Source organism: Paroedura picta, chromosome 2 (assembly GCF_049243985.1).
Source record: "Paroedura picta isolate Pp20150507F chromosome 2, Ppicta_v3.0, whole genome shotgun sequence".
NCBI classification, from domain to species: Eukaryota; Metazoa; Chordata; class Lepidosauria; order Squamata; family Gekkonidae; genus Paroedura; species Paroedura picta.
The window spans coordinates 102,758,686-102,770,828 of NC_135370.1; the positions used below are offsets into that span (position 1 = coordinate 102,758,686).

General features: G+C 40.8%; 1 protein-coding gene across 14 annotated transcripts in view; it reads left to right on the forward strand.

The window, feature by feature from the left end:
- The window catches only part of PAX6 (paired box 6), a 46,139-nt gene extending 39,730 nt beyond the window's left edge, over positions 1 to 6,409 (forward strand). For all 14 annotated transcript variants that reach the window (XM_077321937.1, XM_077321923.1, XM_077321928.1 and 11 more), the window contains one exon: positions 704 to 6,409. In XM_077321937.1, coding sequence (XP_077178052.1) covers positions 704 to 789 — 86 coding nt within the window. In that variant the 3' untranslated portion in view covers positions 790 to 6,409. The remainder of the gene's footprint in view (positions 1 to 703) is intronic.
- The last annotated feature ends 5,734 nt before the right edge of the window (positions 6,410 to 12,143 follow it).

The window sequence follows — 12,143 nt, forward strand, 5'->3', positions numbered from 1 at the left end:
CTCAACACAGAAATACACAAAGATTAACAAGGTGTTTTGGGTTTGAGGAAGAGGTGTGTTGTGCAATATAGAAACTGAGTCACAGTGCAATCCTAAGAACACTTTCCCAGGGTTATGCTGAGCAGGCTATCAAATAGACTTGGTTAGGATTTCACTGCTAATTTTTTTTCTCTCTTAAAAAAAAAACATGTATTTTAGTTCTCATGTGATAGTACTTAGTCTTCATAGTAGGGTAGCATAGGAATCCAAGGGCACAATCCAGCAAAATTAAGCTGGATTTCTTTGACTTCAGTGGGGAAATTATGTTCTTATGTTCTTAGTTCTATGCACTGTGGGACTTCAAAGTGCTTAACTTTGATTGGATCATATCCAAAAATAAACAAATCCTATGAAACTCCTGTGATCAGAACCATTGTCATTCAGTTCTTTATGTGAAGTCATTCTCTGTTGTCCATATAAAGTCATGTTTATGTCAGGTATTTATTGAGACCTCCAGTTACACATTTTACACATTTCCAGGAATAAATGAATCTATCTGTAGCTATTACTGGATTGCAGATGTTCAGGAGGGTTCCAAAACATTGTTCAACAGATTTAATTACGTTCAGAATACAAGAGAGTCCTAAAATTCTCTTTTCATATTGCATGCAGGAAAGTTCAATAAATCTGTGTATTATATATTATTTTCCTTCTTTGAAAAAAGGTCTTATTTCCCCCGGAGTATCAGTTCCTGTTCAAGTTCCTGGCAGTGAACCCGATATGTCTCAATATTGGCCAAGATTACAGTAAACTATGTGTTGGTTTTGTAAATGGCTCTATGGACAACAGTTGGATGTTCAGCTGTATTTTCTAAAAGAAGAATGGCTTTCAAAGTACTTCTGTACTGCAACTGTGCCCTACGATACAACACATGGAGAAAAGACTTTAACATGGACCTTTGTATACTGAAGGCATTATATCACTTGGAACAAATCTTCATTTTGGTATCCAAACTTTTATCCATTTTTGGTGTATTATTTGTAAATGGGCATTTGTATGTTATAATGGAAAAAGAACAATGTAGACTGAATGGATGTTTGCTTTTGTGTTGGTCATGAAGTTGTTTTTTTAAAAAAAGGAAGCCATGATCAACGAACTTTGCCACGAATTAAGAGTTCTATCAAGCTATATCGAATACTTCTACCAATGTGTTCATAGATTTCAGACTGCTGCTCCAAATTTGTATCATCCCATTGCATATAGTTCAACCTGGAACAATACACAGGAGATTTCTGTAAAAAATAATCTGTTGGGATTTCCAAGGGTTATTAACAGGTGAATCCTTATGTGCAAATAAGGGTCAAGCAAGAATTTCAAAGAAGAAACATTTCATAGAAAAGGGGTAGATTGTGTCTTCGATATAATCCAATTTGTTTTATGTCAAAATGTAAGTATTTGTCTTCCCTAGAAATCTCCCAGAATGATTTCTATAATAAAGTTAATTTCATTTATATTTGACAAGAATATTCTATAGATGTTTTATACACATTTTCATGCATCAAAAGTTTCTTCTTTTTTTGGTCTGCAGAAGTTAATTGTTCTTAGCTATAGTTGTATTACTGTTCACAGTCCAATCATTTTTGTGCATCTAGAATTCATTCCTAATCAATTAAAAGTGCTTGCAAGAGTTTTAAACTTAAGTGTTTTGAAGTTGTTCACAACGACATATCAGAATTAACCATTGTTGATTGTAAAAACCATGCCAAAGCCTTTGTATTTCCTTTATTATACTATTTTCTTTTTAACCTTATAGTGTGGTGTGGCAAATTTTGTTCCCTTGTTAGGTTTTAACATTTTTATGCAGATGAGCTTTTATTTTGAAATCATTTTCCATTTTTAAATATTGAAGGGCCTCAAGTTGTTATATATTTTATAACTTGATCTGTAATTTTAGCTAAAAAGATAAGACTGATAGCAATCAGAGCTACGTATGACAGTCTTGATATGTAACAGCTATAAAAACAGATCTTTCCCCTTGTTATGCAAAAGTATATGTCAAGAAAGATGTTTAACAGGGAAAAAATTAACGTTTATGGAAGGTCTGCATTTTTCAGGGTATATGTAGATGTATGGAGACAATTAGCAATTGCTATTTATGTCAGTGAGGCTGCAATTTTTCACATTAATTAATTAGATCGATGCTGAATATTAGGGTTCAAGATTGCACCTTCAATCTGCTTCTTATGAAATTGTTAGGCTTGTGTGCTCATAACAAAAATGCCTAACAAAATGAGCCCTACTTGTGCATCCACAAAGATGTTCAGAGTTTAATGTTCCAAGGAATTTATAACCTGGTTAATATTTCAATGCACTTTACAAGAATGTGGGTGAAACTGGAGAGGTGCATGTCAAGAAATAATGAGAGAAGCCAAATAAACAGACGACAACAATGCAAACTGTGACTGGCTACTGAAAGCTAAAGCCCTTTAGTCATCAGCAGCAAAATATAAACATTCTCACATCCAGAAGGGAGGTTCATTGTGGTCCAGCTGTTACTTGCAATGCTGCAAGGAAAAACAGATCTGATGATGTGTAAAAGGCAATGCACAGGGAGTTCGAAAACAAAAGGACAGCACTACAAGCTGCTTTTGTAAAAGGCGCACGAGAACAGTTTTCCTGCTTTGTATGCTATATAAGCAAACATTTCTTCTCTCTAATTGGCAAAAACTGTGGCTGCCCTAAGTTGGAGATTATTTTGCCGATTCTATAAAAGCATCTAGATACATGAACTGATCGTATCGCAAATGCAGCTATGACACAAAAGGCACCACATGGTTTCAATTAAGCCACACACAATTGGAGCAGAAATAAGGAGAGTGGATTTTATAAAATGTAGATTTTTTTTAATGAGGTGGAAAATGTTACTTAGATCACAAGAAAATAGGGATGTTTTGAATAAACACTCCAAGCTACTTTGTCACTTATCAATTTCTGCCAATCAATTGTACATATTATTTCATGGAGACAGATTATGTTTTGTGCACAGAACAAAGTCCCATACATGCAATTGATTAGTTAGCAGGTGTTACAAAAACACACAAATAACATTCCAACAGGATCCAGAATAACTTTGAAAGCTTAGTTAATTGCAGGTAGTTAGATGAGATTGCTGGGGTATTTATCTTTTCAATGTGTCCTTTCATTTCACCTGAAGGCTCATCGCCATTCAGGGAATTTCTTCCCTTGTATGTTTACTAGAATGTGCAAAGCCTCATATCACTATCTAAGAGCTATGCATGAATATGCCTTTTGCACACACATTTTAATCTCTCCACTATGGGCTTTTCAATCTAGGTGATATTTAGATTTTTAAGGATTTTGCTCCTTCTGGTCTGCATCTATGTGAGAGCCTAACCATGTCCTAGGGAATATCACAAGATCAAATCCTTTTATTCCAGGTTAATTAATCTGACTACTATTGCCTGGTTCTGTATTCTGCACCCCTAAATCATATTGCAAGCACCATGCTAGATCTGAATAGGCAGTGCGTGAAAAGAAGCCCATGTTGAGTACAGACTATTACAATTGTGTTAAGATGTAAAATGTGTTAAGTGATCTTAAGAATGCACCATCTGAGAAATGTGTAGATATCCGAGTTCAGGTTATAGAGAGTTCAGTTGGGGCAGGACCCTTGCCTACAGCTGGGAAACTTTTCTATCCAAATTTTTATTATTTTTTAAGCTTCCACCAGCAATACAGCTTCTTTATCTCTTGACAGGCTTCCACTTTCTGCTGTAGGGTAGATCTCTGGGGTAAGACTTCTCTGCATGACCCCTCACTTGTAATTTACTGAGACTTTGGTAGCTGTGTCGAATCCTAATTTGAAAAATGGTCTAACACTGTCACACATGGGAGTGGCAGCACATTCTCTGAACTTATGAACAAGTGAGGCATTTATGGCTGACTGGCTGGTGATCCTTTTTCTTGTCTAGGGAAGAGCTGGGATGAGTCCTTGGCTCACTGCTTGTTGAACTGACCCCAGGCTGCCTGGGACTCTGCCTGTCTCAAGAAGTTGCCATCCTCCGGACCCCTTGTGGGTTAGCTGTGCACTGCAGTATGCTGGAGGATACCTGGCTAGGATCCTGACAAGGACTTCTTGCCTAGAGGGGGCGGGCAGGGGAAGAAGATGCAGCCTCTCAACAGGTGTGAGCCCACATGCCAGTTCCTAGCTCTTGGCTCAGGGCACGCTGGTTCTCTAAACAATCCAAGCATCTAAGTGGGCAATGAACAATAGCAATATTTTAATCTCTCCCCCAATGCATGTAAGCACTGTTTTGCTGGGAACTTCTTACAAGATGGAGATTTTGGTAGATAGCTTATCAAATGAAAGCTGACTGACACCTTCTGATCATTGGCACTCAGCTAAATTTTATACACAGATGCTTGAAGAGTGATACTATATATATAGCATCTGTAAGTGTTTCTTGTATATAGTTGTGACCCTGAATCCATTTCCATTATGTTTGGGGGATTTCTTTTCTTTGAATTTCCTGAAACAGGTCATTTTAAAAATGTTGTATTCTGTGCTGTGCATCTCCTGTTGGACTTTCCATTTGATATGTAAAGTTATCCCTAAAAACTTCAAGACACTGACAGGAGTCAGTTGTAAGCCTTCCTGATATTTATTTTGATGTTAAGTTGTAGGAAATGTTCAGCATGGAATAATAAAATCATGACTGTTTTTTTTATAAAATATGATTTAATGTTTTAGCCTCCATGTTGATATTCACAAGGTTTGCAGCAAATTCCTGATTGTCTCAGCAGCCTCCTATAATGTTAATATAATCATATACAAGTAATTGTAATGAGAGTATGAACAGATAAATTGGTAGAACCATTCTATCAGACCTGTAAAAATTGATTTTAAACTGGACTGTCTCCTGTGAAAGATTTGTCTCTACTGATGACATTCTAAAACACTTATGTACATTCTTGATCCACTAAACAAACTTCCAATATTTCATATAAGATTTTCTTTGCATTAGTTAAAGCCCAAATAACTTCATGGTACACATGCCACTTAAATGAATAAGAGCACATTTTCCAAGGATGCATCAGTCAATGAGAAGTATCTCTGTGGAAAGCACACATGCAGAAGATCCTTGTTTATTATGCTTTTAATTAAGAAAAAGTTCTTATTTATGAAGCCTCAACATGGAGAGACTTAAATATTGCTGCATTGATAGTCAATTTACAGCAAAAAACAAAACAAAACACAACCCGCCCCCCCAGTATAAAGCCTTTTTAAGTTGAAGCTTCCAGTTGTCCTGATGTTCTGAATTTCCTCCAGATCATTTTGCATATTGTTTATAAAGTTTTCTGCCCCCCCCCATCTACTAGGTAGCATGGGGGTGGATTCTACTGCTCTCCTCCCATTCTAGTGAGCAAAGACTGAAGTCTCCCTCTGATCTAAGATGACTTAATGTAAGTGGTTGTTCTAATGGGGGAAGAGCCACTTGAGTAGGAGGAAGGCTCCTTGGAGAATGGTTGGATCCATCATATTACTTTTTTGGCTTTCATTGATTATTTACTAAGGACATCATCTAATGTATCTCTAGTATGACAATATAGTGACTGCCATGTTTTCCCTCTGCTTTCGTTTTAAGACATATTGTTCCATTTGGCACTACAGAGACATTTGATGAACTACTGATTCTTATATTTTCAAATGGGAGTTGCCATTGTGTCTTTCATCATAAGAGAAAGTTGAGGGACCAGTTACATTATATCCTTTTCCAAAGTATATCTCTGGGCTCAATTGACAGATGTGGTCTGTGAGTTGCATGTTCAGAGCTTTTTCAAGTTGTACAGGGACCCCAGTTTAACTTGGAACCATGATGTGTGGACAGAGAGAGTTTAAACATCCCTGTCATGTCTTTTTTACAACCTGAAGTGTCCCAATTTGTCCACTGGAGAAACTTAACATATAATCTATCAGCACATTTAGGCTTCCCTGAGACTGTTTGCATTAAAAAACTGTTTACATTTCTGTGTGTCAAGATATGTATATGTGCAACCAGTCTCCACCATAGTCCCAATTCCAGTCAGGCTCCCATGCACTTGGAAATTTAATTCCGAGCAAGTAATTCCAAGACCATATCTGTCAAACTCACCTAGGAACACACCTGGAAAAAGTTATCATGCAGTTAGGTTGTAAGATGCAACTTACTTGCTTTAGCCACCAAAAGGAATCAAGAATACCCTGCAGAAGATGCAGATAAGATGCCTTATTATCAGGGCCTGGATCATCTTCCCCACCACCTTCTCATTTTTTTTTAACATTTAGTCTGATGAAGAGATATAGAGAACTCTACCATTTGCACACAATTCTGGAATATTTTGCTATGTGCTAATAAAGTGTATTGCATGACTTCTGTTTTTGGATTTGTCTTTGCCCGTCAGCAATCAGTGTCTGTAAATGCTTGTGCACAACAAAAGCGGAATGGGCTCCTGTTGTACCCAATGGGAAAGCACTGATCCTTTTATGCTGAGCATAAGTAGTATGATAGTCATTTTTCTCAAAAGGATTGAAAAGTTGGGAAAATGACAAATTATATCTTTTAATTTGTAAGTGCAAGATGAGTAAAATTGCTAAAATATTATTTATTTGCCAATGAACATAAGTTTTGTTCTTAAAAGTATTGTGATATTTTTCGTAGTTGACTGAAAATCTTATACTGTTGGTTAGAGATAGATAATTTGTTGAAGGGACTCCTGATGGGGGGAACTGGTACATGTTTACAAAACAACCAACCCATCTGTGATATAAAAGTGACTGCTCTCTTGTGCACTGAGGTGACCCATTTCTAGACTCTACCACAACTGCTGTCTTTTCAAACCTTCATGAAATATAATTGCACAACAATAACACAGTGTGATTGAAAAAGGACAGATCAATCAGAACAGCCACGGTATTGGTGATGGGCTACACACACATATAACCTGTGATTGTTCCATTTTGATTGATTTGCCTTTTTCCAATCACATTCTGTAATTTAATTTTCTCTAAGCCACACTAGCAGGTTTAGTGTTATTCTGGGGATAAGTTCTTTTTACAGTTTGCTGTTAAGACAGATACGTAGCTCTGCTTTCTTCTTTGTTCCAAGTTGCTATTGTGAAGAACACTCATAAGACTCATACCATAATAATGACTGTTCACGACCATCCATTTAGCCTTCTTAGTGCACAATTTTTTTTGAATTTTCTTATTATTTTCATACCTATGGGTTAGAAACATCAAGGGGCAAAGGACCTTCCTTTCCCCCCAAAAAACTACCAAGGGATATTCTTGAAATGAGGGCATATCTGTGACTTCTCTGCGTGGCAGCTATGATTTTTAAAAGGAGTGCCATGATAAGGAATGCTTTTGTTTGCATGATGGTTTAATATGCATGGGAATTGAAGCCAAATGGGAGAAAGCAAAAAATATGCCACCTGTCTTGACAAGGAGGTTCCAGTGGTTTTGTGCATGTGGTGTTGGAAAGTGTGGAGGGAATCAGCTACTATAGAGGGCTTGATATATGCTTCTTTTTAGATTTGCCTCAGTACAAATGGTGTACCACTGCAATTGGTTAAATTTGATTCAGAATTGGGATCTGTAGGATCTGGCTGTCCATCGGTGGAATTTGGGTTGCACTGTGATTTGTACAGCTTTAGGACCTGAGACTATTTATTTGAGAGGCAGGATATGGGCAGTGATAGGTAAAGGTATCCCCTGTGCAAGCACCGGGTCATGTCTGATCCTTGGGGTGATACCCTCTAGCGTTTTCATGGCAGACTCAATAAGGGGTGGTTTGCCAGTGCCTTCTCCAGTCATTACCGTTTACCCCCCAGCAAGCTGGGTACTCATTTTACCAACCTCGGAAGGATGGAAGGCTGAGTCAACCTTGAGCCGTCTGCTGGGATTGAACTCCCAGCTTCATGGGCAGAGCTTTCAGACTGCATCTCTGCTGCCTTACCACTCTGCGCCACAAGAAGCTCTTATGGGCAGTCATAGGACAGTTCAAATGTACTATTGGTAAGTGGTACCAGAGAAGAGGATCAGGGTGGTCTAATGCAAAGCGGAGATGGGGCTGCTTGCAGAACATTAATGATGGATGGGTGGCAGGTGTGACTCAGCCTGCTGGCAATGGCCACGGAATGGCTAATGGTCCTTTCTGGGCTTATGATTGAATCACAGAGAGATCCTGGGAGCTTTGGTTATTATCCTGCAAATGCAAATAGCCATGAGTATTGGGAGCTTTGGAGGGTCACACAAATTATTAATGTTCTCCTGGAACCTTCAGACAGATTACCGCCTGTTGAGCCTGAGAAATTCCTGCCTTAATCAAAATATCCTGATATCAAGCTGGATGTATTTCATCTGCACCTTTAACAACTGAGAATCAGAGGGTCTTGAGGTGCAAAAGACATTGGTCTCATGGGGGGAGGGGGGGAAGCCGGGTAACACTTATGGAAGATATGATATGCTAAGAACTTATGGTATAAATGGAATTCTTCTAGTCCATCATTGTATTTATTTGTTTGTTTGTTTGATTGTTTATATTTATATACCACCCTCCCCCAAAGGCTCAGGGTGGTTTACCGGGAACAGGGAACAGGTACAGATAACATAAGGAAACACATGTGACAACAGCAATAACAATACAGCAATAATAACTCCAACATGATAACAGCAGTAATAATAAGATAGAACTGTAAAGGAGCCTCAGCTCAATTCTTACTGGGACCCAGTGCGTTAGGCAGATTAGTGGCAGTCATAATAGGAGGCGGGGGGGCCTGAGGGCCAATTGGAAGCGATGGTCCAGGTCAACCTGAACCAAATGCCTGGTGGAGGAGCTCCCTTTTGCAGGCCCTGCGGAACTGTTTGGGTTCTGTCAGGGCCCTGATCTCCTCTGGGAGCTCATTCCACCAGGTGGGGGGCAGAATGGAAAAAGCTCTGGCCCTGGTTGAGGTCAAGCGGGCTTCTTTGGGACCAGGGACCACCAGGAGTTTGGAGGTAGTAGAGCACAAGGCTCTTTGAGGAGTGTAGGCGGAGAGGCGATCCCTCAGGTATACTGGGCCCAGACTGCGTATGGCCTTAAAGGTGATAACCAAAACCTTAAGTCTGATCCAGAATTCAACTGGGAGCCAGCGCAGCTGCTGAAGGATGGACTGGATGTGGGACCTCCGAGGTGTTGCTGTGAGGACCCTGGTAGCCACGTTCTGGACCAATTGCAGTTTCCGGATCAAGGATAAGGGTAGGCCAGCGTAGAGCGAGTTACAGAAGTCCAGCCTAGAGGTGACCGTCGTGTGGATCACTGTGACTAGGTGTTCCGGGGCCAAGTAGGGAGCTAGTAGTTTGGCTTGGCAAAGGTGGTAAAATGCCAGCCGGACTACCATCATGATCTGAGCCTCCAAAAAGAGGGAGGCGTCAAGTATCACTCCCAGGTATCTGGCGGAGTGGACCACTGTTAGCTGCACTCCATCCAGATTGGGTAGGCGCGCTTCCTCGCTTGGACCTTTCCTGCCTAGCCACAGGACCTCCGTCTTTGAAGGGTTGAGCTTCAGACGACTCTGCTTGAGGCACCACGTCACCGCTTACAGGCAGCTGGCTAATGTTTCTGGGGGAGAATCAGGGCGGCCATCCATCAGGAGGAAGAGATGGGTGTCATCAGTGTATTGGTGACAACCCAGCCCAAATCTCCGCACCAGTTGGGCAAGAGGGTGCATAAAGATGTTAAATAGAGTTGGAGAGAGAATTGCCCCTTGGGGGACTCCACAAGCCAGTTGGTGACGGCTTGATGAGCTCTCTCCTAATGGTTTTAGGTTCAGTTTTATCCCAGACAGCCTCCATCACTGCAATTCTTGATAACACATGCTTCTGGGTCACGCAATATACTAATTTCTCTCTCTCAATCTCTCCCTGCCCTCCTTTCTCTCACCCTTGCCCCCAGTCATTCTCTCTCTCAGCCCAATTCCTCCCCATCCTCCCCATTCTGGCTGTCTTGCTCACCTTCTCCCTCTCTGTCCTTCTCATTCACTCAGAGCTCCACTCCATAGACCTCTCTCTCTCCCCCAAGGGCAATGCATGCCCACCCTTCTCCTATTAGCTTTCTACTAGCTCCTGGCCATCATATTGCCCCCCTCTCTCTCAACTTCATTTGACTACCCAATCTGATATTTTCAGATTTCCTAAAGCTTCATTCTGCACTCCTTTGTGCCTTTTCTTTCACTCTCTTTCCAAGCTTATTACTTTCCTCCTCTATCCACCTAGTCAGCCATTATTGCCTTTTGGACTTTCTTTCTCCTTTTCACTCATTTGGGACACCATGCATTCACTCACGGGTGGGTTCTACTTGGACTAGCTTTGAGTGGACACATAATGTTAAGGCAACCACTTCCACAAGGAATTGTTTAATTGCTCTCTATCGCATTTCCAGATTTCTGACATTTTGAATTGCATGACATTTTTGATATCTGCCTGGCCTTCTTGCCTTTCATTCTACTGCTAAATAAATACTGAACTAGTTAAATTAGAAGTCCCTCCTCTCAGATCTTCCAGACACCGTCACAAATAAACAATGATATACACAGAGGTTGAGGATGACAGAACCAGGGGTGGGGAGGTCTGTGTATATATGTAATGCACATGTATTGCTTTGTACTTCCTCTAGCAGTAAACAACCTGATTTTGTATTTCCCTCCCATATTTAAAATTAACTTAATCTTTCAGCCAAAACAAATCTTTGGCAAAATGTTACAACTAGAATCTAGAGTCTTATATCTCCATTATGTTTTAAAATTTAAGCCTCAGACCACATTCCCACAGAATGAGCTAGGGAAGAGACAGCAGGCTCCTGAGGTATTACGAGATAAAAGACTGTATCGTTTCGGAGTGCAAGTGAGGAACACCAGTTTTTATTGTTCTGTCACATTAAAAACTCCATTCAAACAGCAAACCATAGCAGGGGAAAAACATTCAGCTTTCTCTTTTGGCTTGTTGTGCTGGTTTTCTATTTGAAGGAAGTTTTTTAAATATAAGTACCTGCTGTTCCTGGACACCTCCCATTCCCCAGGAGCAGTATTGACAGATATGAAAGCCAACTCTGTCCTTTCTGAGCTAGATCTCAACATTTTCTGAGCCAGTTTCCCTGTTTTCACGAGGCCTCTCTATTGACCAAAGTGTGGCCATTTTAGAATCCTTTGGGCCCCTCTGTCTTTTTAAGAAGCACAAAGAAGCACAAAGAGGCTGAGTGCCTCTCTCAGAAACAAACATATCTTCTTGCACCAGCTACGCATAGCCAGAAAACTGACTTATCACCCTCAAAGGTCACCTTTCTTACAGAGAATGTAGACCCCCCTCCCCAGAGGCACACCCCATGACATACAGGTGACCCAAAGGAGGGTCTGCTCTGTCCTATACAGCAGGGACATCTGCAGCATATCCAGAACATGTAGCTTTGCATATTCATGGTAATGTGTTATGGCACCATAGGGTAGTTGTTTTGAACACGACATAGGATTCCAAAATTAAGCAAATAGTCAACTTCTTCTAATCCTGAGAGGATTCTGCCAGCATCTGACCCTGGGCTACATTGCACACTGTCAGGTATAACTTGTGGGTGTCTGTTGCTTTGCTTTCTTGTCTTTTGGGAGGCGAAGTGGGTTTGGATCATTGCTTTCTATTTTTTTATTCTTGAATAAACTGTAATTAAAAACTTGTCTTGGTGAATCTCTGGGTGAATGGGTCAGCACATAGTTCTAATAGTGTACTGACTTGCTTCTCTCTGGGAAGGGTCCGATGCTCCTCTCCCTGACAGAGGCAGCTATGCAATTTGATCTCTGGTGTATTCTCCTCAAGAGCTTGACAGTTCAGATTCCCCATGGCCCTGCAGCTGGCCATCAGAGAATTCTTTGCTTTCCCTGATGTGAAGGAGGCAGTCTCCCCCATGGCCTTCCTTGCCCAGCCTGCCCTTTGGCAGGTTGGGTGGTGGGAAGGAGGCAGCTCATCCAGCCCACATGGCCTTCCCACTCAGCATGGCCTTTGGGGGATGTGGAGGACAGAGCAGGTAGGAGGCAGCTCATCCCATAGCCTTCCCCACCAACCTGACTCTTGAGAGATG